This window comes from Coenobita brevimanus, chromosome 20 (genome assembly GCF_032717465.1).
Source record: "Coenobita brevimanus isolate Jiangsu-jjx chromosome 20, ASM3271746v2, whole genome shotgun sequence".
In the NCBI taxonomy this organism is placed as follows: domain Eukaryota; kingdom Metazoa; phylum Arthropoda; class Malacostraca; order Decapoda; family Coenobitidae; genus Coenobita; species Coenobita brevimanus.
The window spans coordinates 1930406-1957172 of record NC_136973.1 but is presented as its reverse complement, the minus strand read 5'-3'; the positions used below and the strand labels follow the sequence as shown (position 1 = coordinate 1957172).

Sequence of the window (26767 nt, the reverse complement as noted above, 5' to 3'; positions counted from 1 at the left end):
TATAGCCATTATTCACCCCCCCCCCTTTTTTTTTTTCTTTACTAGCCATTTCTTTTTCATTTCCTCCACAACCTTTTCAGCTTCTGGTAAGCTTAACTCTTTTTAATGGTTTATCATATGCCGCCAGTGATTTACACAGTATTTAAACAGTGAAGCTATACAGTAATATCTTTGTGAAAGTATTCATCCTGTAAAATGAGTGTACTTTTAAAGGACTTAACACTTTCAGCAGCAGCAGCAACAGCATGTGCGCGCACACACACACACACACACACACACACACACACACACACACACAGTCCTGGACATAAGACAGTGCTGTAATGGTTATCGTTCCACTTGTTTCTCACTAATTGTGCAGATGTTGTGTCATCACTCCTGAGAAGTAATTAGAATCCCACTTTAATATCGGGTATTTAACTGTGACAGTAAAATTTATGATCCTGTAGATAACAAGAAAACCTTGTGTGTGTGTGTGTGTGTGTGTGTGTGTGTGTGTGTACAGTATATATATATATATATATATATATATATATATATATGTATATATTTAATTATTTATTTATTTATTTCTATTTATATATTTTTAATTTTAACACTTTTCTACGTACTTTTTTCATTCCAAGGTCACCCATAAACTTTTTATTTTTAACAACTTCGAAAAGACTAGCCTAATCCTTTCTAAAAGGCCTAGCAGTAGCAGTCATCTTACAAGCAGGATGTAGCTCATATTATGATTATTGGCTTTATTGGCCAATTTATTGATGACTGTTATGCTGTTAGATGTACAGGTTTGCCTACATAAAATGCTCCCATTTCCACTTTACTAGGTGCTGTCTTGTGTTGTGAGGACGGCTCAGCCAGTATTGTCAGTGTCTTTCTTGTTTAATTTATTCATTTCTTACTCCCACTGGCACATCCACACCCACATCAGCAGACTGAGTTTAAGAAAGGCAAAGAAGATGAGGTGTGGTATTTTCAAGTTTATTTACAATTGCTTCTCTATTGCAACCCAGACTTGTTTTTACAGGAAGAATTGTGGTGTAGGCAGGACGATTTTGTACTCTCCCTTCTCTACCCTCACTAAAGAAAACACGTTTTTCCTCTCTTATGTATGTTTTGGTGGTAGGTGGTGGCAGCCATCATCCACTTACTTGATGTTGTGCTGTTTACTTCTTCCTTCACCTGTCTCATTCTTTTTCCATATCTCCCCTCCTCTCTTCCTATTTTTTTCTTTCCTCTTCAGTTGGCTTTACATCGAGTGACAAGCCTAATGGATTCCTGTAAGCCAGGAAACTATTTTCAGCGCTGGGTGGTAACCATATAACCAACCCATACATGTTCCCTATTTGTTACCAAGTGGTTTGGAGGAAGGTTAGTGCCCCTTCTCATAAACAACTAAAAGACAAATGGCCACTCCTTACCGGATTATGGCATCTAGCTATAGCTAGAGTGCTTCTAGATACAGCTTTTCCCATGTTAGGAGAGACTGGGATAGGATGATGATTTTGTTTAATTACTTGCCTTGATGCATGGCAGTATGGTGGCAAAGCTTTTTGATTGAAGAGGGCTGTGGAATATACACTATGCTTTGAATCCTAGCAGTGGCCAGAAGTTTTTCTGTCATGTTAAATGCAACCAGGGGCGTACAGTGGACTTCAACCATTAAACGTTTTGAACTTTGGTTGTCTAACCTTGGGTCTCTACTTTCCGAAGAGGGCTTTTTTTTTTTTTTTTTTTTTTTTTTCCTGGTGTAGAACATGGAATACAGATAATGTGACTTTATACCATATACTTTTTACTCTTCAAAGAAATGTACATTGCTATACAGTACACTGATTATTATTATATAACAAACTGGGTTAACTAAGCAGTATGAAAATCTGCTTTACCATATACAGTGTGGACAGTTCAAGCTGCAGTTTCTTTAAGTCATACATTTTAAAACAAAACAGTGGTGCCTGTTCAAGGTTTGGGGGATTTTAAAACAAAACAATGGTGCCTGTTCAAGGTTTGGGGGATTTTAAAACAAAACAATGGTGCCTGTTCAAGGTTTGGGGGATTTGTAGAACAGATCTGTGTTCATAAGTAGCTTGGTAAGTACTGTTCAATACTGCATTAATATCATAAGTAGACTACAGGAGATTAGTTTATCCAGATCATGTAGTTGTGAAAATATGGTCATTTTTAACTCGGAATTAACATTAGTTAATATGTTTTCACCTGATGGAACTGGACCAGTTTCCTAACTTCAATACTAAGTCCTGGTTGCATGAATTTCAGTGAGAAATTGTTGTGAGGTAGAAATGGGTATCCATGGTTACTAGTCAGATCAACCCATCAGTCTAACTGTTGTACATGGCCATCAGTAAAACTAAATAGGGTTAGGGATCCTTGTCAGGTTAGAACAAATGCATTATGCCGCTAATGAACCCATTTTCTGAGAAAACTTAAGGTGGTTTTCCATACCTGGTGTTGTGCTTTTGTGTGGTGCCAGGATGTGCCACCAAAGAACATGGGCATACGCAATAGTTTATGGTAACACGCTGCAGTGTGGGGGGAGTATGGTGGCTCTATCAGGTGACCTGTACCGGGATACCTGTGAACCTGTTGGGTGGAAGAGGATAGCAGTTTTGAAGTAAGAGGGAAACAGAGAAAAGATGTCCATCTATCTATCTATTGCCCGACGCCCTAATCCTGCAAAGGGTGGCCACAAACAAAACGCCTCCAAGTTGCTTTGTCACCCATCATTTGACTGCCCTCCCCCAACTCACTCCCCCCCTCCCTCATATATGTAAATACATAAATAATTACTGCTAATACCTGATCATTCTTCAGTGTAACTTCAGCACATACAGGAGTGTACAGTATTGAGAGTGACTAAAATCTCATATACCTTGGATACCACTAATGCATTCTGCCAAACATTTTAGGGTGTCAGCTTGCGGTAACAACTTCTGCTGTACCTTGTTAAAGTACTAACTTTTTTTTTTTTCTTTTAACCCATTGACAAGTTGTTAGGTTCAGAATGTCTCTCTTCTTAGGAATGTAAGGTTGCAGGAGACCACATTCATGTCTGTTGATTACAGAGCAGAAGGTGTCTGTCTGCAATGCTTAGTAAGTGAATGAAGCTTCTTTAATTTCTTAGTTATTAAAAATGATGGCAATCCCAGGAGCACAAACTGCCTTTCCCACTCAGTATCTGGAATTGATTCCATAACTAGTTTATGGTCTCAGTTTATGCCCTCATGATTTTTAGACAGTGGAGGAGCCATATGGAGGAAGAAAATGGGTGGGCACCATATATGAGTAGGAAATCACTTTTCAGATACTTTAGCACTGTCTCCTTATGAAAGATACTGTACTTGTAGTACTGTATTAAATAGGCATTTCAGAGCTGTAGGGATGCTCAAGAGTGACACATGCATACAGTGACACAGAGATAGGTTATACAAAAGCTTCTTAACTCCCAGTCCCTTGAAAGGAGGAGGATGCATTGTAGTCCACTGGTTCAAATCCTAATGAGCCAAGGACTACAAAAACAAAGTAGGAAGCCATGATTTCTCTCTGCAACAGCATATCCTTTTAGACAGACTCTAAAGATAAAGTTTATCATAACCAGTATTAGCACGTAGCTGCTGAGGGTGCAAGGGGTAGCTATTAACCCTCAACAAGGCTGTGACAGAGAGAGAGGGTTAGTTACTGTACAGTAGTTAGCCAGTTAGCAGTGGATGAATGGTTGGGATAGAGATTAAATCCCCCACCCCCCTGAGGTAAACAAACAAAGTGGGGGCAGAATGCACTGACTCTTACTTGCCCGTAGACATGCATGCAATGCCCCAAATTATGAGTAAATTAAATAGAAAGACAAAAAACTGGTTTTCCTCTGATACGATAAATACAAAAGACTGTGGGTAGTCAGCAGTATTTTCCCCAAATATGATACAGGTATATACACTTACTGTGTGTTATCAGCAATATTTTCCCCTAATATAGTAGATACATATAGAAGATTTGTTAGCAGCAATTTTTCTATCTGATATGATAGATACACAGAGTAGGCCGTGTTTTCAGGTATATTTTTCCCCAGTTATGTCTAACATGGTGTTCCATAATGCAAGTGGTTTATTATTTTACAGGCATAAATAATAATAAAGGATTAATGAAAGGGGACATTTGTGCTGTACTTCAGTATTTAATTATAGACAGGTCATCATATTTTAGTGAAACTAGTGATATTATGATAATACAGGGCACCAAAGAATCATCCTTACTTTTTCCAAATGTACTGTAGAGTAGTTTGAAACAGTGAACAAAATTTTGAAATATTCTCTAGTAACTTATTTGTGTATACCTGCTCTTTCAAGAAATACAGCATAAAATAGGAACTGTATATACTGCTTGAATTACAGTGTACATTCATAAATTCTGAAGTGCAAAAACAAATGGTGCCAGGCACAACAAACCTTGCCCAACCATTCAAGGTCATGGTGCCAAATGAAAGCCGATATGAGACTTCAGTATCTTGATAATAGTAAATACTGTATCTCTGTCTTTAACCAGTTTTGAGTTATAGCCCCCTGATTATCTGTGACCCTGAGTTTGACCTTTCAGGGTCACCTAAGATCAAAGGTCATGGTACCAATTAAAAACCCATATGAGTCTTCCTATATTTTGATAATAGTAAATACTGTATCTGTCTTCAACCAGTTTTGAGTTATGGCCCTCTAAATATCCATGACCTTGAGCTTGACCTTTCACGGTCATTTAAGGTCAAAGGTTATGGTACCAGTTACAAACCCATATATGATTTCATACATGTTGATAGCCTAATAGTAAATATCTGTCTGCAACCAGTTTCGAGTTATAGGCCCCTAAATATCTGTGACCTCGAGTCTGACCTTTCAAGGTCACACAAGGTCAAAGGTCTTGGTGCCAGATGAGAGCCCATGTAAGAGGTCTATCTATCTATCTATAGCCCGACGCCCTAATCCCGCAAAGGGTGGCCGCAGACAAAACGCCTCCAAGTCACTCTGTCACCCACCATTTGACTCCCCTCCCCCCAACTCACCCCCCCTCCCTGTATGTTAAAAGTAGTAAATATTTCTATCTTCAACCAGTTTCAAGTTATAGCCCTCTGAAAATCGGTGACCTTGATTTTGACCTTTCAGGTTCACTCTGTTACCTCCAAACTTTAGTAATTATCTTTTGAGGCCAGTGCCCTTATATCCTGAAAGCTTCATGTAATTTCATTCTGCTGTTTTTCTGTAATTTTGCTAACAGAGAAACAAACAAAGAAACAAACAGTCAAACGACCAAAAACAATACCTCATGGGACTCCGTCTCCGGCGAGGTAATAAATCAAACAGCAGCAATGCTGTCTCAAGCCTGTGATCGCATAACTAAGGATAATTTTTTCGATGTACCGTGTTTTTTATTTGAAAGACACTGATTAAGAGGTAGGATGTCACACAGTAAAAGTATCATAATTTCTATAATCAATACAAAAATACATTATATGTAAAAATACTTGCAAATGGTTAGGCTTGTGAGTTAGTTGTAGTAGTGGTGGTAGTAGTAGTAGTTATAGTAGTAGCAGTAGTAGTAGTAGTAACAGTACTATAGAAGTAGTAATAGTAGTAGCAGTAGTATTTATAGCAGAAATAGTAGTAGTAGTAGAAATGAGCAGCAAAATGATGAAAATGAGTCCATTACTGATCTCCGTTGCCTGCTTTAGGTCCGGTTACAGCTTGCCTCTCGAAACCACCAGTTTTGTGTTTAAGAAGTGTAAGAGTACATCCCAGGCCAAAACCTGAGCCTTGATATGCAATGATGAGACACCCCCTTGTAAAATAATGCTCTGAGCCAACTTGTGGTACGTGCTTCCACTGAAGGGTGAATAAGGAGGCTCTAGCAAGTGCCCTGCTCCCTTGTATCTGTGAACCTGTAGTACAAAGAGGCAATAATTTGTGATTTACATGCATTACAGGTGTAACTGAACTGTATTACTAATCTTACATGCACCATACTTTACTACTTAATTTACATGCTCTATACTGTAGGCTACTACTTATCATGCACTGTGTTGTACTAACCTTACATGCACTATTCCAGTACTGTACTACTTACTGTACCTTGCACCATACTGTACTAATCTTACATGTGCTGTACTGTACTAATTCACTTACATGCACAGTGCTGAACTACTTTCTTGTAGGTTTACAATATAATTCAGACATTTTTTTTGTAATCGAACCGGGACTTTTGAGTTTTTATCCGTCAGAACAGTAATAGTTACCTGTAGTTTAAAAATAGGGCCAGCTAGAGTATCTGAACTGCAGTAAACAATAGTAATAATTCCATCTATCCATCATCCAGTCCTACGTTGCCCAATGAGAAGCATAGGAGCCTGGGGCTTGGCAAGTTGGTCCTGACATTTAAGATGAAAGTGACAAGCCTAACTTATCCCTGAGTGGCATTATGTGAGCAATAACCCCAACCACACCTTGGATATAAACCTTCACCATCTCAATCTGATTAGAGCGCAATAATTACCCACTAAACCACCAGGTGCCATAATTTGGTTATATGGTTACCACCCAACATAGTAAATGGTTTCCTGGTGTACAGGAAACAGTTTGGCTTGTCACTCAGTGTAGAGTCACCCACAGGCAGAAGGAAGAGGAAAAAATGAAAGACAGAAAGACAGAAGAGGGAGTGTAAAGTCACCCGTAGGCAGAAGGACGTGGAAAGAATGAAGTAAAGAAAGACAGAAGAGGAAGGAAGGAATGGAGGGAGGAAAGGAAAGGGCGGACACTCGAGAGCAGCACTACGTTGAGTGAGTGGATGGTGAGTGCCCCCACCTACCTGCAAGTATAATAATAATATAGTAATAACAATAATAATAATAATAAAAATAAAAATGATAATACAGATTTTTTTTTTTTTTTTTTTTACAAGAATACACCCCACAGAAATACGAGACAAATGCCGCAACACAATAGTTTGAGAAGTGTATAGTGTATGAGGTGAAAATACAGCACTACAAAGAAGCACACCCTTTTTACAACTGCTGTCTACTGCTATTACTCTAACTTGTTCCAGATTTTCATCCTTTAGCAGCTGATTTCACACAGCTCTGTGGCAGGAAGAGTAATAACACTGCTCAACATATTTTTTGTAGCACTTTTATGTGAATTGGATCATATATTAGTGTTAGTATGTTCTTACAACTTAACATTCATGATGGAAAGATGAGAGTTTTAAGCCAAGTCAGAGTAAAAAGCATATAACCACTTCACTTTGGTGATATATTTTAAACCTTTATTCATGTCACAAGAAGATAGTTTTATTCAGTGCAGATTTTTAAAAATTTAATTTAATTTTTTTTTTTACTGGAGGAGTTAGCTATAGGATTCAATAACCTGTTCAGTACTACAGGTCTTTCCAAACTGCATAAAATTCTTTTCAAAGGGCAAAATAAAAGAAAAAAAATCATCATAGTGAAGGGCTAAAGGTATGACTCAGGAGATGGGGACAGGTGAAATAACAAACAACAGAAGTACTGAAGAGCACAGCATATTTACAGCATGTCACTAGGAACACAGACAAGCAGACACAGGCAGAGAGGCGGTAGAGAGAGTTATATGTACAAAGGAAGTGAGAGGTGAAAAGATTAGTAAGAGAGAGTAAGAAGAGAGTGGATGAGGAACTTGGAAGGAATTTGAATGTAAGGTGGAGGGGCTGTAAGAAAATGTTCTGGAAGGAGGTGAAGAGAGTAAGACGGGGTGGCAGTGAAGTTAGCAGGGGAGTGAAAGATAAAAATGGTAGATTAGTAGTGGAGAAGGGAGAAAAAGTGGCAGATGGAGAGAACGCTTTAAGGAATTGTTGAACATAGAGGATCGAAGTAATATAAGTATAAATGGCTGGGGAATGGCTGGGAGAAGGAGGGAGGTTGAGAAGACAGGAAGAAATCAGTAGGATAGAAGTTGTGAAAGGAATGAAGAAAGTCAAATTAGGGAAAGCCCCAGGAATTCATGGAGTGTGTGGTGAAATGCTGAAGCATGGGGGAGAGAGAGTAGTAGAATGGATGTGGAAGATGTGCAGATTGGCCTGGGAGGAAGGTAGAGTCCCGGAGGATTGGAAGTCAGGTATAATTATTCCCTTGTATAAAGGAAAAGGGGAGAAAGAAGTGTGTGGTAATCATAGGGGCATTTGTCTTCTTAGGGTAATAGGAAAAGTGTATGGTAGGATACTTATTGACAGAGTTAGAGAAATAACAGAGGAATTAGTTGGAGAAGAACAGGGAGGCTTTAGAAAGAGAAGAGGATGTGTAGATTAGATATTCGTTCTTAGATCTTTAGTGGAAATGTTTCTAGAGAAGGGAAAGAAGTTGTATGAGGCTTTCATGGATTTGGAGAAAGCATATGACAGGGTGGATAGACAAGGATTGTGGAAAGTATTAAGAATATATGGAGTAGATGGGAAGTTGTTGAATGCTGTGAAGAGTATGTATGATGGTGCTAAGGCTGCAGTGCGTGTGGATGGTGAACTGAGTGAATTTTTCTCTTTGAAGGTTGGGTTGAAACAGGGGTGTGTTATGTCTCCATGGATGTTCAATCTGTACATGGATGGGGTAATAAAAGAGGTACAAGGTAGGGCAGTGGATGTTGGAGTGGCCCTGGTGAGAGAGGGTAGTTTTTGGAAACTCCCTGTACTGTTGATTGCAGATGACACTGTGTTGTTGAGTGAAGACGAAGGGGAGCTGCAAGGCTTTGTGGATGAATTTGGGAGAGTGTGTAAGAAACGGAATCTAAAAGTGAATGTAGGGAAGAGTAAAGTGATGGTCTTTGAGAGAGGTGAAGTCAGTGAATATACAGTGAGGCTGGATGGTGAGGAAATGGAAAATGTGAGTACGTTTAAGTACTTGGGTAGTGTGATGAGTAAGGATGGAAGTTTGGAGGGTGAAATGCTTGAAAGGGTACAGCAAGGAAGAAAGGTTGCTGGTTCCTTGAAAGCAGTGAGCATGGAAGTGAAAAAGTTACTACATGACAGTATTGTGATACCAACTCTTAACATACGGTAGTGAAGCTTGGACGTTGTTGGAAGGACATAAGTCAAGAGTGAGAGCAGTGGAAATGAGTTATTTAAGAGGAGCCTGTGGAGTCATATGGAGAGACAGGCTGACAAATGAGGATATAAAGGAGCATTGTGGCATGGATGAGGATGTGATAGGAAGCGTTAGGAGGAACACACTGAGGTGGTTTGGCCATGTGGAGAGGATGGAGGGTGAGAGACTGAGGAGGAGAGTGTATGTGAGTGAGGTGGAGGGGGGGAGAGGGAGGGGTAGGCTGAGGATGAGATGGAGGGATGGAGTGGAGAGGTATATGAGAAAGTGGGGGTGGGTTGGAAGCAGGACAGTGAAATGGCGAGGGACAGGGCGACGTGGAAGCGATTTGTTTGTGGCCACCCCGTATGGGATTGAGGCATCTGGCAGTAGATAGATAGATAGACAGATAATTAAAAACTTGTGTATATTGCAGTACAAACTCTCAAATCCAGAATTCTTGGTTCCAAAGGCTTCTTGGAAATGGAATACTTTGGAAAGTAGAATCACAAGGATAAATATGAGAAAATCATGTAGAAAATAGCCTGCATCACCCTGAACAGTAAATGCAAAGAATTTCCCTGTATTCATAATATATCATTCGTTGCAATATTTGTTCACAGATGAACTTTGCCTTCAAATATACATGGCTTCTGGAATGTCTGGCTTTGGGAGGTTGTACTGGACCATGATTTTTATTTCATGTCTTCATTTTACCTGACACATTGTACTGTACAGTACAGTAAGATTACGTTGTTAAAGAGTAATTTGAGGCTGAATTCATTCCTTTTAAATATAACCTGTTTGGGAGGGCAGCCAAATGGCAGAGGACAGAGTGATGTGGAGGCGATTTATTTGTGGCCATCTCCTACAGGATTAAGGCATCTGGTAATAGATAGACAGATAGATAGGCTTTATTTCTGTCAAGATCACACAGTTGCGTACATACCTCATAGTTGTTACGTCCAGCTTCTTTGAGCCTCTTGATGGCTAGGTCAGCAAACATCTCACTCTTCCAGTTCCTGTCATCACATCCAACAAGGAATAAAAAGTTGGCGTCTGCTGTCTCAATGGGAATGATCGTCTCGGGGAAGTCCTCAGGATTCTCCACAGTTTCATAGCAGTCTAATATATCATCCACAATCTGAAATATTGCCTCAGTTTACAAGATTTCCTTTTGTTTCATATGGCAAGATGGTATCAGGTAACAGCCTGCCCCATAACAACAGATGATAGATTACTAATACAAGGTAACTTCATTGCATTTACTGTTCATTGTACTGTAGGCTATTTTTTACATGACTTCCTCCTAGCTGTTATTATTCTGCTTTCCATAATATTCCATGTTATCATTATGAGTATTCTGTTTTCATAATGTCCCATTTTATTATTATGAGTATTCTGTTTTCATAATATTCCCTTTTATTATTATTATTCTACTATCCATAATAATCCATTTTATTATTATTAGTCTACTTTCCATAATATTCCATTTTCTGAAAAGTCTTTGAAACCATGCATTTTTTATTTGAAGTCTGCACTGAATTGTTACTGCTCTTTGAATATTCTCTCTCTCTTTATCCATAGTCAGATGCTTTAATCTCAAAAAGGATGGCTACAAACAAATCACCTCCATGTCACCCTGCCCTCTGGTATCACTTTGCCCTTTCTTCATCTCACACCTCCTCTCTTATATGTATCTCCACCTTATCCCTCTATCTCATTCTTGGTCCACCTCTTTCCGCCCATCCACCTCACTCACATACTCTTCTAATCAATCTCTCATTCTCAATCCTCTCGACATGGTTAAACCCTCTCAGAGTATTCCTCCTAATGTTTTTCAGCACAATCAGATCGATAACACAGCACTCCTTCATTTCATCACCAAACGTCGTGCCCATTCCAACATACAGTACCTCTATTGTTTTTTCTATATCATGCTCTTCTAGTCAGTCTCTTATTCTCCCTCCTCTTTTGATGGCCAAACCCTCACAGAGCATTTCTCCTAATGTTTTCCAGCACATCCAAATCAACAACACAGCACTCCTTCACGTTTTTACCATATGTTGTGTGTGTTTCAACATACAGCACCTTTATTTTTCCTCCATCAAGTGGTAATCCTGGTAGGGTTCTGTCACGTAAGACCAGCTTGGATTGGATGTTAGAAATGCTGCCATTTATGCAGACAGCAGCCTTAACCTCTGGGATGAAAGTGGCCATGGACAGTGCCAGATCCCCTCCCTTGCTCACTCCAACTGCTCCTACACGAGGTTTCATGACCTGTAGGGCCAAGAGAATGACAGTGTAGAGGAGGACAGTTATAGATGGAGCTGGAAAGAGATATACTGTATATAGATATCGATAAATATGTAAGTAAAGAGACAGGTAGATAAAAATGGACAGATAGATAAATAAATATAGATCATCCCTTCTCTTACTTCAGTCGCTCCTTTGAGAAGTCTGATGACCTGAGGAACCAAGTATGGACATAGAGGCAATTATAGATAGAGCAGGAAGAAGGCATAGATAAATAGACTTGCAGCGAGAGAGAGAGAGAGAGAGAGAGAGAGACACACACACACACACACACACACACACACACACACACACACACACACACACACACACACACACACACACACACACACACACACACACACACACACACACACACACACAGAGGGAGAGAGAGAGAGAGAGAGACAGAGAGAGAAGAGAGAGAAAAATGCTCAAAGGCAACTGTATTCCATTGTACTCAAGGGTAAGTAACCAGCCTATTTTCCTTGATGGTATTGATTGAAAAATCTATGCACTTTTTACCTTAACTTGGGCCAGATTTTAATCCTTTTGTAGCTTACTTCCTGTAGCTCAGTGGCAGAGAGACAGTACTACAGCTCTTCCTCCTTTTTATTGCACCGCTTTGTGACTTATCATATTCCAGTGGTAATCTGTTATTTCTAAGCATTCAAGATGGAGAGATGGCAATTTTTGGCCATGTTAGAGTTAAGCAAAAGTACAATAGTCACTGCATGGGGTCAAATGTATGAAGTCATCATTCTGCTTAGGGTATGCTAACCACTTGACCACCAGGTGCCACAAAGGCATTTATTTCTGGAATTATATGATAATTTGCATACTAACATGGATCAATTCTTATGTTAAATGATAATTTTTATTTGTTTCATTTATTATACAGTGTTGTTATGTATCTATGTACAATTATGATCAGGGTGTGCCATAAATAATGCACCACTAGAAACTCAAGTACTATAGTAGTATCTTATGTCTTTTTGGTATGGCTTAGTCTGCTGTTATAGGCATGGGTGTGGCAGAGGAAGTAGGAAATGAGTAAATGATAAGTTAGACATTGATAACACTGACTAAGCCATCCCCAGAACACACAAGAAAGCACCTGGTGGATTGGAAGATGCCTTATGTGGGTCACCATGTTCTCTCATTTGTTTAGTTCATTCATAAAGATTGCAACATGCTGGAATTCGTTGGCTTTAGGAGACCTAATGGTGGATCTTCACACTGCTTGATCTCTGGCAGCCTCTCTCTTTATTCCCATATCCCCATGGTCACACTGTATGACCTCATCCCAGGTAATTTTCATTCTACTTCTTGCTCTGTTTATACAGTTTCATTCATATTGTACATAAAGGCTCCAACATGCTTGCGTGCATTGGCCCTGGCCACCTAATTGTGACTCTCCATGCTGTGTGATCTCAGGCAACCTCCCTGTTAAGGAAGTAAAAGGTGCCAAACTTGGTCAGCAGAGTTTGTTTTATTAGGTTTGACATGGTTACTTTATAGTCTTTTGTCTGCAGAGTTTTTTTTTGAAGGGTATGGGATACTAGCAGTATACAGTAGCATTTTAATTAATTTAAAATATATTTTTATTACAAGTTCATATTATAGTACTCTGTAAACTGCATAATTTAGATGTATCAGCAAACAACACTGGAATAAGTACAGTACAGTACAGATATTATGATACAATGTTCCCTCTTGGGAACTCTTTAAACAGCATACTAGTCTACTCCTACACCATACAGTATTTGGAAACAGTGGCTTGCATCTTATTTAACAACTTCATTGGCACCCTATCTCAGTACTGCATAATGCTGTAATTAGTACTGAAGATGAATACCATTATTAATTTGCATAAAATTTAATTCACAAAGTAGACATTTAGGATCCTCTGCAACAATATCAAATATATATGGCAGGTATCATTAAAACATATAGGTGACATCTGCAGTACTCTTAAGTGTCAAGTTACTGAGAAACAGTGCCATGTATGTGTGCAAGCCAGTGGTAAACTAGACTATGTTTGCAGTTGTGTTTAAATTGAATCAATAATAAGGCACTGTACTATATCTGAAGAATCCATCTTGGTGTTCATACATTACAGTTCTATTTATATAGGGAATATGACCACTGTGCTCACAGCCTAACTTCCTGAGTAACCATCTATGTACATTCTACCCTCTGCTTAAAGTTCCCATGCATACCTTTTCCTCTTACACAGCTGACCCAAATATGACCCATTCATCCCATATATGCTGCTGTCACTGCAAATGCAGGTTTCATATTGGCCAGGCAGTGATGTAATTGTGTGTGAACCTCCCCACAATCCACCATACCACCCTCCCTTTAGCTATCTCTCTGTACAAGTGTGCCTGGCTGTGTTTCCATGTAAGAAATCCTATGTTTTCTGTGTTACTGCGGTGGGATGTGTTTGTTCACCCAAAGGTAAAATGGCAGAGGCTGCTGCAGAACCTTCCACAAGACATGTGACACTGTGTTTGATGGTGAAGGAGGAGATGTTGCAGCGTTTGGAGTGTTGATGTGGCTCAGGGTTTTGGTGTTAACAAGTCTCCCACCTCACCATCCTGTTACTCACTGCATCTTTTAAGGTCACTGCCATTAGAGTATTTGTTGCTGTTAACCTCTTTAATGTCCCTGTCTTATGCCTGTTTTACCTCATTATAGTAGGGTACCATTATGTCTTAAGAATGTATACAGGCAAGCTTGGGTCATATTAGTGAGAAAGTGGCAGTCAGGCTAGTGATTTGGTTAATCCTGTAGTTTTACTGGGTTGAAGTGGCCGATTTTTTTGGATTCTGTGTACACAGGGAGCTTAGTATACACATTAGCCACATAAGCAGAGGGTCAAGAGTATTTGTGACATAATGTGTCCATGATAAGTAGTGAGGTGTACAGTGAGGTAGTTTGTCACTGTAATAAATAAACTTCTTATTTGCAGTATTGTAGGTTCATAAGCATAACTTTGGACATAAATTTCCCTGAGCAATTGTAAATCATCTGAAAAGTCATAGTTTACTAAAAAGTGTATTGTGCTCAAGTTTTCCTTTGTGAGGTAGAGAAGTGTGTTGCTTTACAAGATGATACCACAAAAAGTCAATCATTTTCACCCATGCCTTCTCCTGTCCCCTTATGTGATACTTAGCAGTGCCCCCCCAGCAAATGACAAGCATCTGACTGTGCTGGAAGGAGGCATGGCTGTGTGGCGAGTATGGCGGCTCTATGAGATGGCCGGCACCAGGAAGAGAGAATATTTCATACTGTTTGGGGTGCTTGTTATCTGAAAGTCTTTTGAATGCATCCTGAGCATACATTTCTGATTTTAAATCCCTATCATCAGCACCAACCAAGAAGAGAAAAGCAGCATTACTCTTTTCTATAGGCAAGGCCGAATCTTTGAAAAAACTGGGATGCACTGATGCATTATAAAGTTCAACAATTCCTTCATCAGTTACATGGATTTTACTGTAGTCCCAGCTGGGAATGGGAGGGCAGACATGATCTCTTACTTTCATGCCAACACCCACAGGACCACTACACCCATTTATAGTTACACAGGCAATCACATCAGGAATAAATGATGCCATGGAGAGTGCCAAGTCACCACCTTTACTTGTTCCAATCACTCCTACTCCATGTGACAGTATCTGCAAAACAATTTAATTACTATTCATTACTGTATTTCAGATGTGGATGACAATTCTTTTTATGTTAACTTGGCCTAAAATTGCACTCTCTCCATCATGAATGCTGAGCTTTAATAACAGATTAACACTAAATTATGATGTTGGTCACAAAGTGGTATGGAAAGGGTGTTGAGCCATAGTATTGTCTTTTTTAGCCACTGAAGTTTGTGAAATAAACTACAAAGGGACAAATCTGGGCCAAGTTAAAGTGAAAGAACTACTGTACAATAATGTTTCATTACAATGGAGTGAACAAATATTACTTCCTTTCAAAAACTAGATCATGATAATAATAATGAAAATCATCATCATCATCATCCAATCCTACATTGCCCCATGAGAAACATAGGTAATAATAATCATCATCATCATCATCATTATCCGGACCTCCTTTCTCACCCAAGGGCAGGGTGAGGAGTAGCAATGTCCAGACAGCACAAACTTGCCCAATCCAAATAGGCTACACTTCCATTCACTCATCATTCAAGTCCCCGGAATCCTGGCTCTACCGGATACGCCAAAAACATTCACCACATTCTGCAGCTTCACACAAATGTATCCGATTGAGTCAATCTGGACACTGCCATGCTCACAAGGGGTGCCAAAATCCCTGATCATGCACTTCTCCTCACAACATTCATCCAGCCAGCTCGATCTCTTATCAGTTCCCTAGCCTCACTGACTTCCAAACCTCTCTTCCTCAAACCCTCATCCATTATATCTCTCCACCTTCTCCTTGGCCTACCTCGCCTCCCTCCCCCTTCAAATTCGCTCAGGTATACCTTTTTCACCACTCTATTGTTATCCATTCGTTCCACATGACCATACCATCTCAGGACACTCTCTTCGATTATGGTGTCCACCGACTTCCTCACTCCACACCTTTCACGAATCACATTATTTCATATCCTATCCACCCTCTGTACTCCACATACATTCTTCAGCGGTCCCATCTCCACTGCTCTTATTCTTGACTTTTCATTTTCATGCCACACCATAGTCTCACACCCATATGTTAAATAATATGTTAAATAATAATAATAATTATAATAATAATAATATTTATAATTATAATTATAATAATTGTGGTAGGTGGGGGCGCTCACCATCCACTCAGTCGATGTAATGCTGCTTTCGGGTGTCTGCCCTTTCCTCTCCTTTCTGGTCGTTCTATAGCCACTGTTGTAGACGGCCATCGTTCTTCTCCTAGGTCTATCAACAGTGGTGTTCCTCAGGGCTCTGTCCTATCACCAACTCTCCTCCTTTATTCATCAATGACCTTCTAAGCTGTGCATCTAACCCTATCCACTTATACACTGATGACTCCACCCTTCACCTTTCCATTCGGTTCCCGCAACGCCCATCTCAGCAGTTACTTCAACAAACAAGGGATGAAGCTCTGGCACACCTAATGTCTGACTTGGCTTGTATCTCTGACTGGGGTAATAATAATCTGGTTGTTTTTAATGCATCTAAGACTCAGTTCTTACACCTGTCAACCCGACAAAATCTTCCACAGGTATACCCACTAATGTTTAATAATATTCAGCTTAATCCTGCATCATCCTTGAACATGCTTGGGGTTTCATTTACGCGGGACTTATCTTGGAAAGATCATATGATGGGTGGTGGTTTAGTGGATTAAGGTGCTCCAACCAGATGGAGCCTGCAAGGGTTCCATCTAAGGGGTGGTTGGGGTTACTTGTTCATGAAATGCCACTTGGGCAGCTGAGGCTGGTCACCATTGTTTTAAATGTTGGGCCTAAGTAGCTTAGCCCCAGACCCCTACACTTCTGTTTATATGAGGCAAAAAGGGATTGGATGATGATGATGATGATGATGATATACATTGTTCATTGTTGCATTAAATGTCTTGTATGAGTAGCCTAACCTCGTGCCCTTGTGTTTCTGATAGACCAATAAGTCTTTATTGTAACTCAACTTTTTTCTTTTCCTTTCTGCCAGTAAGTCCAAAGGAAATTATAGAAAAATTGCCAGTCAGATTACCATTGCTATATATAAAACTGATCTACCATTTTCCTTGAATTTACAACACCATTGATATATAAAAATTAATGATATTTTGAAACACATCTCTGACTGAGAATGAGGTTTGCCTGTATAAGTGTGCTGTATTTCATGCTGAAGTGGTAGCTTGGGAACTGGTATGCCCAGTACCCTTCGGTGCAGGCAGGGACCAAGCTTTGGTTCAATTCAGTGGTGTGGTACCTGATACCACTAGTCCCACATCAGCTGGTTTTCCATAGGTTGCAGAGGCAAATCTGCAGCTGTGAATGTGGAAGGTAGAGCACCATAAGATAGATCCTACAAGATGACCTCAGGGTGAAGGAAATATACAGAGAGACTGCTAGAGATCAAAACCACTATCAAGTGAACAAAGCTGACTTATGTAGGCATGTTTAAGGTCTTTCAAATGGAAATAAGCAAATGAATTTTCCTTACTGTTGTAATCGTACTGTGGGGATTTGGTACTGTAGTTATCGTCCAGGCATAATAAATAGTTCCAGATATCCAGGAAACTAGTTTGGCATTCAGTGTACAGCAATCTGAGAATGGTATTACATTGAGTGAGTTGATGATGGTTGTCCCCATGCATCCCATCCACACAATAATTCTCATTGTGAAATACAGAATATGTGGCAAAACAATTTCCTGAAATTGAAACATTAGTACAATACAGGTGTACTCAGTTTACTCTAACATGACTTAAAATTACTATCTTTCCATCATGAATGCTGAGCCATAGCAAAATATCAATGCTAGAATCTGGTGCTAGTTTTGAATAAGTCCTATGGAAAGGATGTAGAGCTGTTGTATTATTTTTTTCTACCATTGAATTAAGTGAAAGAAGTAAGAAAGCAAAAATCAAGGCCAAGTTAAAGTACACAACTACAGTTTAGTATTGTCTTCTTTCTTACCTTTTCATGCTTCATTAAAAACTCCACTGCTTCCTCAAAATATGCAATGTCAAATGCTTCCAGTGTCTTTGGCAGGTCATCATAAGCAAAGAATGCAAGAGCCAGCGCTGCAAATCCCCTCGTAGCCAGCTGGGCCGAACGATACTCCAGCAGTCCACCAGCCGTCCCGAACATGTCCACCACACCAGGGAAGGGTCCAGGGCCTGAGGTGAAGAATTATAGTCCATTAACACTAACTTGAGGAAGATTTTTGTTGCTTTGCAGTTTATGTCATACAGCTCAGTATTTAAAAAAAAAAAAACAACTTTACATTCTTTCCAAAGCACTTCTTTGTAACTAACATCATATTCAGGTGTTAATACCATATATTGTTATAATTCAGCATTCAAGATGGAGAGATGGGTGTACATTTGATGGGGTATGCTACTCTCTATCTGTCTAATTATAGCAGACACCTTAATCACGGAGGAGGTGGACGCAGACAGATTACCACTGTGTCACCCTGTCCTCTACCATCAGGCTGCCCTTTCTCTAGGTCAGATCGCCCTCATTCATATACAACTTCATCCCATCCCTCCACCTCATTCTTGATTTCTTCCTTCCCTTATACCTCACTCAACTTTCCAGAATTCACCCTTATAGAAAAGACTTTTAGTAAGTTAAGTACGGCTTCATATATTACTGTACTCCTTGTGTGTGTAGTATATTTATTGTTATTACTACATTGTGAACAGTTTGTCTACATGATTTTAATGTTTGCAACATGCAGGTTGTTTTTAATATGTGCACAGCTCTGTATGTTTATTATCTATCTATCTATTGCCAGACGCCATAATCCCGTAAGGGGTGGCCGTTTGACTTTGAGTTATATGCTTTACGGGGAGGGGCACTAACCCTTCACCAACCCACTTGTTGACACGTAGGGAGCACGTGTGGTTTGGTTATATGGTTACCACCCAGGGTTGTAAATGGTTTCTTGGCTTACAGGAAACCATTTGGCTTGTCACTCAATGTAAAGCCACCTGTAAAGGTAAGAAAAGCGATAAGAAGTGACAGGATAGATGGGAGACATAGAAAGACAGAAGGGCAAACACAGAAAAAGAATGATAAAGGCTAAGGAAGAAGTAGGCAGCACTACATCAAGTGAGTGGATGATAAAGGCTAAGGAAGAAGTAGGCAGCACTACATCAAGTGAGTGGATGATAAAGGCTAAGGAAGAAGTAGGCAGCACTACATCAAGTGAGTTGATGATAGTTGCCACCACCTACCACCTATGTTTATTATCACCATCGCTTTTATTATTGTCATCATCATCATCATCATCATCAGTCATCATCATCATCAGTCATCATCATCATCAGTCATCATCATTGTCGTCGTCATTGTCATCAGTCACTCAGGAATGAGTGAGGCTGGTCATTCTCATCTTAAATGTCAGGACCAACTTGCCTAGCCCTGAGCTCTTATGGTCCTCATGGGGCAACAGAGGATTGGATGATGGATGGATAATAGTAATAATTCACAGTTTATATATCAGCAGCACCATGTGAAGGCTCTCCTTCACATATACTGTACAGGCTCTGAGGCATGAAGAAGCAGCCATGAATCCTGCCATATTGGACTGGGATGCACTCTACTCCAGGACTGACTATCATATTTAAGTTGTGAGAGTAGCCCTGTTCCATGAGATGAAAATAAACACATTATACTTTTAAATTTACAGACCCTGAGGCAAGAAGAGGCATCCGCGCACCCTGCCATAGCGGACTGGGATGCGCTGAACTCCCGGACCCATGTAATGCCGCTGGTGCATCATTGAAGCCAAGGGAGGTGGTGAGGTGGGCTGGCACAACTCCTCCCCACTCAGGTGACCCTCATGTATGCTTACCTTTACCTGTCATCAGATCAAGTAATGTAAATCTTATCCATCATCACACTCTTCATCCTCCTCTTTCCCCATTGTCATCATCACCATCATCATCATCATCATCATCATCATCATCATCACCCTCTTCCTCCTCCTTTCACCAACACCCATCATCATCATCATCATTATTGTCATCACCCTCTTCCTTCTTCTCTCCCCAGCACCAATCATCATCATCATCATCATCATCATCATCATCACCATATAGTATAAGTCAGTTGCCAATATGTACTGGGACTAGGCAAATTGGTCCTGACATTTAAGATGCGAGTGACCAGCCTCGCTCATCCCTGAGTGGCATTATGTGGGTAGTAAACCCAAACCACCCCATGGATATAAACCTACACAGGTTCATTCTGATACAAGCACCTTAATTACCCACTTAACCACCAGGCACCTTAATTTGGTTATATGGTTACATACAGCGTAGTAAATGGTTTCCTGATGTACAGGGAACATTTGGCTTGTCACTCAGTGTAGAGTCACCCATAGGCAGAAGGAAGAAGAAAGAAAGAAAGACAGAAGAGGGAGTGTAACTTCACCCATAGGCAGAAGAAAGAGGAAAGAATGAAAGAAAGAAATACAGAAGAGGAAGGAAAGATGAGAGGAAAGGGCAGACACCCAAAGCAGCACTACATGGTGTGAGTGGATGGTGATAGGCCCCATTATAATGAACAGTCAGATTTGGTACAGTAATATTGTTTAGCAGTAATCTGTATTAAGGCTGCAGCCACTGTATCACTGGATGGAGCTAAAGAATACCTAGACCTAGTGAGAAATCTCTCTTTTGTCACTATAGTACAAAGGTGCATTACAATATGATTAAGGTAAAGCTCAACCCTCTGTTCTAGTTATGCTTTGTAGACAGTCTTGTAGGAGGCCACATGCATGCATATCTATCAGGATAATTGAATATACTCACTATGTTTGGATTTTCCACATCCCTCTTAAAAAACCGGGTGTACTGATATTCTGTGGGTGCTGGCTGTAAAGTTCCAATAAGTCCCATGGGAAACACACCTTTGTAATGGCCACCCTCAGACTCCATCTTTTCAACATCCACCATTCCTTCATTGTCTGCCCTGTGGGTGTTAAGAATTTATGTTATTGTAGTTAGACAGTTGAAGACCTACAAACACATTGCATCTTTAACATATCATGCGCTGCTGAAGAGGGACACCATCACACCATGCCACAGAAATAACTGGCAAGCTCCATTGCCCAGCCATACAAATATCTCTCATCTCTCTCTCTATCCCCTGAAAGGTGAACAGTGGACTGTAAGAGGGCAACTTCAGCTTGTAACCCAACTAGTTCACACTTAGATAAAGCTGGAGCAACCACAAAGAAGAGAAGATGCTTTCATGTAGTGGGATTAAGAGATAAACTTAATGTCCTTGGTGTCAAAAGTATGTCAAGAAAAGGTAATATATAGCAAGACTTTACTGTAAAACTGATGTTCAGGAAAATACACACACATGTAGAGGATAAATTAAATAAATTTAAATACAAGGACTTATTTTATGACTGACGTTTGGGAGAAAATGCTCCTAAGTAGCATACATAAGAGAGAAATAACGAGAGCTTACTGCTTGACAAATATATAGGAAAATATGTGCATGTGTTGTGGTCATAGAAGAGGAACTAAAATAACAAAGACATAAGATAGATAGTAGGTGGGTGGCTACCGGCAACCCTGGGAGGTACTCCCATGAGAGTGAAATGTGACTGCAAGCATGGTCACTGACCACACAGTTATCACTCTGAGGCAGGAAACATACAGCCACAAGTTATCACTTGGTGATCCTTCTGAGTAACTGTACATAGAGTCTAAGTCCAAGTTGAGACTCATATTGTTAGAAATCTCCTTATGCATCTCAATTTTTTTTGTTCCCAACAACTACCAGCAACAGTTAGGAAGTGGTTGGCTGGTTTTGGCGCTTGGTTTAGCTTCCATTGCACAACAAACATCTGCTGTACCATGACTAATCCCAGTATGGGAATTCCTGAAGAAGAAACTTGTAATTTTTAGATTAGATTAGCATAGGAGATAAATAACAAGGGCATATTGATGTATTGTATAACTGATATGCAGGAAAATTTACACACGTGTAGTAGGCATAGGAGATGAACTTAACACCTCTGGTTTCTGTCATGGATGCTTGAATTGTGACTTGCTGTCCAGGCTGCAGACCCGTAGCCCGCACACTGACTGGCTCATCATGTAGGCATGACTCTGGCTCCACAACTATCCTCACACCGTCCTGCCAACATAACACCACTTACAATTCATGTAACATCACATAACTCACACATGACTCATAATTCACATAACATAACCCACACATGACTCATAATTCACATAACATCACATAACTCACACATCTTTCATAATTCGTATAACATCACGTAACTCACACATCATTCATAATTCACATAACATCACATAACTCAGGTTCCACCACCACTTTCACATTCTGCCAACACCAACATAACATCACAGGCAAAAATATGTATTATAAAAAATATTGTACATTGCTATTTCTTCTGTAAGTCTGGAATATTCTGTAGTACCATTTCATTCATGTTTGATCTACTAGGCATTTGTTTTGGTATGGTACATACTGTAGTAACAGTGAATTATTATTATTATTATTATTATTATTATTATTATTAGTAGTAGTAGTAGTAGTAGTAGTAATTACTGTATTATTATTAGTAGTAGTAGTATCAAGGGCTGGGGGTGGTATTGTCATAGAAGAGGGAGAGTGGCCATATATGATGTGTCACATGGGTGTGGGAAGTAACTCCATCTTGTGCAGTGTTTGTGATAAGTGCGTGCATAAGAGATGTAGTGGTATTAATGGTAAACTGCAAGATAATGCTGATTTCATGTGTGCGGTGTGTCAGGGAGAGCATGTAGATTTTGCCAGGTGTGAAAGGATTGAACTTGCTTTTGAGTCTCTTGAGTGTATGGAAGAATTTTGTTATTTGGGAGACATGTACTGAAGGTGGGGTAGGAGCTAGCCCTGTGGCTAGAGTGAGGAGTGGTTGGAAGATGTTTAGGGAGCTGTTGCCTCTCCTGACTTTGAGAGGGTTCTCCCTCTGTGCTAAGGGATCCTTGTATGTGACATGTGTTAGGGATGTATTGCTGTATGGTAGTGAGACCTGGGCAGTAAAGGAAGAGGATATTCGCAGGCTGAAATGTACAGAAATGGCAATGATTAGGTGGATGTGCAGTGTGTCCTCAAGTGCAAGGCTTTGGGGGGCAAGGTTTATGATGGAAGAGTTGAGAGGTAGGATGGGACTGGAGTGTGTTGGTGTTGTGATGAGGAGAGGTAGATTGAGATGGTTTGGGCATGTGGAGAAGATGGGGGATGATAACTGGGTGCAGAAAGTAAGTGTTATTGTTGGGGGTATGGTAGCGAGAGGTAGACCGAAAAAGACCAGCGATGAGGTCACTGAGTGTGACCTCAGGGTTAAGGGACTAAATAGGGAAGCTGCCAGAGATCAAGGAACATGGAGAGCTGCCATTAGGTGACCAAGGCCGATGCATGCAAGCATGTTGGAGCCTTCAAAATCGAAAATTATTATTATTATTATTATAATAATTTATTTGCATAATGAATATGCAACAGAGAATTTATTACCTTTAATGGAAGTATAGTACTTGGTAACCTGTATTTCATATTGAATCATACCTGTGTTTCAGATGGAAGCATTGTTTGTAGTCTGCTTCAGGGCTTGTTTTGTAGCCTGCTTCCTAATTGTTTCTGAAATGTAAAGAAACATTAGTAGATAATTATTTTATCATCAAGCTCATCCAGTCATCCCATGCCCATGCTCACAATGTACTAGGGTAGGCGTGGTAATAGGGAGATAACTGAGAATTAGCTAATGGATAAACAGTAAGTTCTTTGGATGAGTCATATGTTTCCCTATATGCTTGTGGCAAATATTATGTCACCCTGCACTTCCAAACCCTTGCACATCTACACCCAGGCATATGGCACTAGTTGGGGGCAGGTAGCTTCTCCTGTGACAAAGTGGTGTTTCTAAACCCTATGGATCAGTTGCCATTCAGGATTGGGACAGCTTGAATGTGTATGGTTGAGCTGTCTGCCCATGTAATGTGTATGCAAATTGACATGTACATTACACATGGTACAGTATTTTTTTTTTTTACTTTACGTTTAATACAAGCAGATACCTTTTTTTTTTTTTTTTTCCATCAGTTCACTTAACTCTAGCTGTTCTCTGGGAGTTGTTTGTTCAAGAAGGCTTTGCATATGTCCTTGGGGATGTATTATTCAGCTATATTGATTTACCCATTGAATTAACACCATCTGTTAAACTGTATCCCTACACTGTCTTACTTAGTTGTGATGGAGAGGGAGGCCTTTATGTTATGGCACTGCTACAACCAGGCAGTAGTTAAACACAGGTTCCTCAACTCCATATCCCCCAAAAGGAGGATGTAGGAGAATGGCAACTTCCACCTGCAGTCCTCAGGATTCACATTCAAATGAGCCTGGGGCCATGGCAGTAGTGTCATTAGTACATTAATGGTACTACAGCAGTAGTGTCATTAGTACATTAATGAAATTCATGTACTCTGCAAATAGCACACATTCAGCTCCTTCCATTTTTATTTTTGCTTTAACCTTTGCTAAGTTCATTCTTTGTAAGGCAGTTTATCTCCCCCAGAGTCTTTATTTTATAACCAGTGTAAATTGTAGCGTGGCCCATTGCAGACCTTCACTGTGCCCCATATGAGTTCTGTAGCCCAGCAAGGGTTAAGTACTTTGTATTTGGGTGCTAGCATACTATAGTCAGTTCATTTTCATCTGACAAAGATCATTAAACCCTTTTCAGCCTAGTTAATAACCACACATAGTATCCAAGGAGACTCACAGGTACCTCACAACTATAGCTCATTGAATATCATGCAACCATGACTTAGCATTCAAGCTGAGAGTGGCCCAGTTCCATCAGATGCAAACAATAAACTAACAGGTCAGGGCAGACCCACAATTGTTGCAAAGTAAGCATGATTGTCAGAATTAAAGGTAAGGGAATGGGGTGGCTCAAGGACACTCTGACAAGAAAGTTGTAATGAAAGTTGGATTTCCTGTTGGAAGAACAGAGTTTATATGTATGTATATTGAGTAGGTCGACACTAATTAAGGCTGTAGATGGTGTGATTTTGATTTATGTGAAGTCAGTACAGGTAGGCTTATCTGCTAAAGTCAGAGAAGCCTTCATGTGGTGGCACTGATATCAGGGTTTGTCTTTATAAATGTACCTCACCTCCCTCTTTATATAAAATGAAGGTATCGGTATGTTAAAATCACGGAGGCCTTCATCTGGTGGCATCGATATATCCCGGCAGGTACCTGTAGTTATACAATCTTGCCCCAATTCCTTTTCTTCCAAAAGGATGATGGTGGACTGTAAAAGGGTATCTTAAGCCTGTAGTCCATCAGGTTCACGTTTTATGTGATTCAGGGACAATAACAACAGGCATAACAAGAACAACAACTAACCTCTCAACCACTCCTAAATGTTCAGTCAAACTTGCCCACTCTTTCCCTAGTCCATGCAACTCGGTCTTTACCGTCTCTGTTGGCTGGGGGATGTTGGGTTCATCAGCTGGCTTACGAGGGTTGCCAAGTTGCAGGGCCCCTGTGTTCTACCTGTGTTCCTTATTACTGCATTTTACGATACATGCTACGCCTTACTCTCCACTTATATGGCTTAATAATGAAATGGATTGCATAAGTACAGTAAAATGCATAATATAAATGTGCCATATGGATAAACTCGTAAGGAAGAGGTACTCAGCTCCCGCATAAAACAGCCCGAGGTAGCCAAGTTGGGCTATACTCTCTTGAACTTTGCGCTTAGTGGCAGAAAAAGATAATGCCGTACTGTACCCTATATAATTTCGCTGGCACCTCTTCGTGACTAGCATCATATTTTAGTGTTACCTCCGTTATTTTCCACATATGCCTTAATTTACTTAGTGTACATGGTAAAATATAATGGATGTGGCTCGAAGTGTTATCTCCCAAGAAACAGTTATCTCCGTCATTTAAAAAAAAATGTGCTGTAGTTTACCCAATGAGTTATAAAATAGAAAGGGAAACTTAAGATGTCAATCTGATGTGCACTGTCGCTTTCTCCAGCTGCTCTGGTACTCTTCGTCAATAGCCTACATACTGCTTGGAGGTCGGTGAAAGTTTTTTTTTTTTTGAGTAACATTGGTCTGTCTGGCCAAGCACACCCATCAACCGCAGACGAGCCACCACCGCTGCAGAGCCGTCCCATTCAGTGAACCGATGTTCCCTTAGGGTAGACAGCAAGGCGCAGGAAGGACTGTAGAGGTTTGGTTCCCGGGTGGACGCCGCATTTCTATTTCCACCCAGTTAAGAGAGACGCTTTAGTTGGCTCCACATCACTTATTTGGTTATGTGGTAACCACTCAGCATTGTAAATGGTTTCTTGTGTTACAGGCATGTCACTGCAAAGCCACCCGTAGTGGAGAGAATAGTGGGAGATCTGGGAAGAGGATGGGAGTCTGAAAAGGAATGAAAAAGAATAAGGAAGGCGCAGGCAGGACTAAATCAAACGAGTGGATGACCTCCACCACATAGACCACCAGGCCGGTGGAAGTATTGCTCATTTCTTCGAAACCACAGTCTTCCCATGGTGGAGCTTGTGCATCCCCGTGATTAGTGAAGCTCTCAATTCCATCATTTTCCAGGTTTTTCTCCAT

The 26767-nt window shown here is 40.2% G+C and overlaps 1 protein-coding gene across 1 annotated transcript; it reads right to left on the bottom strand.

Moving 5' to 3' along the window:
- Nucleotides 1-338: 338 nt before the first annotated feature.
- On the bottom strand, nt 339-26767 carry LOC145391810 (acyl-coenzyme A thioesterase 1-like). The gene is made up of 9 exons (XM_080266299.1): nt 26633-26767; nt 22099-22253; nt 20912-21071; nt 19788-19956; nt 18063-18265; nt 11198-11386; nt 10056-10250; nt 2470-2607; nt 339-378 (listed from the first exon to the last, which is right to left on the bottom strand). Exons 1-9 carry the CDS (start codon nt 26765-26767, stop codon nt 373-375), a joined length of 1350 nt encoding a protein of 449 aa, XP_080122425.1. The 3' UTR covers nt 339-372.

Coding starts and splice junctions, on each gene's coding strand:
- LOC145391810 (XM_080266299.1), bottom strand. CDS start 26,767: ATGGAGAAAAACCTGGAAAATGATGGAATTGAGAGCTTCACTAATCAC. Junction 22,254..26,632: donor TGGTGGTCTATGTGGTGGAG/GTCATCCACTCG, acceptor TTATGTTGGCAG/GACGGTGTGAGGATAGTTGT. Junction 10,251..11,197: donor TTGATGGAGGAAAAATAAAG/GTGCTGTATGTT, acceptor GCAATATTTCAG/ATTGTGGATGATATATTAGA.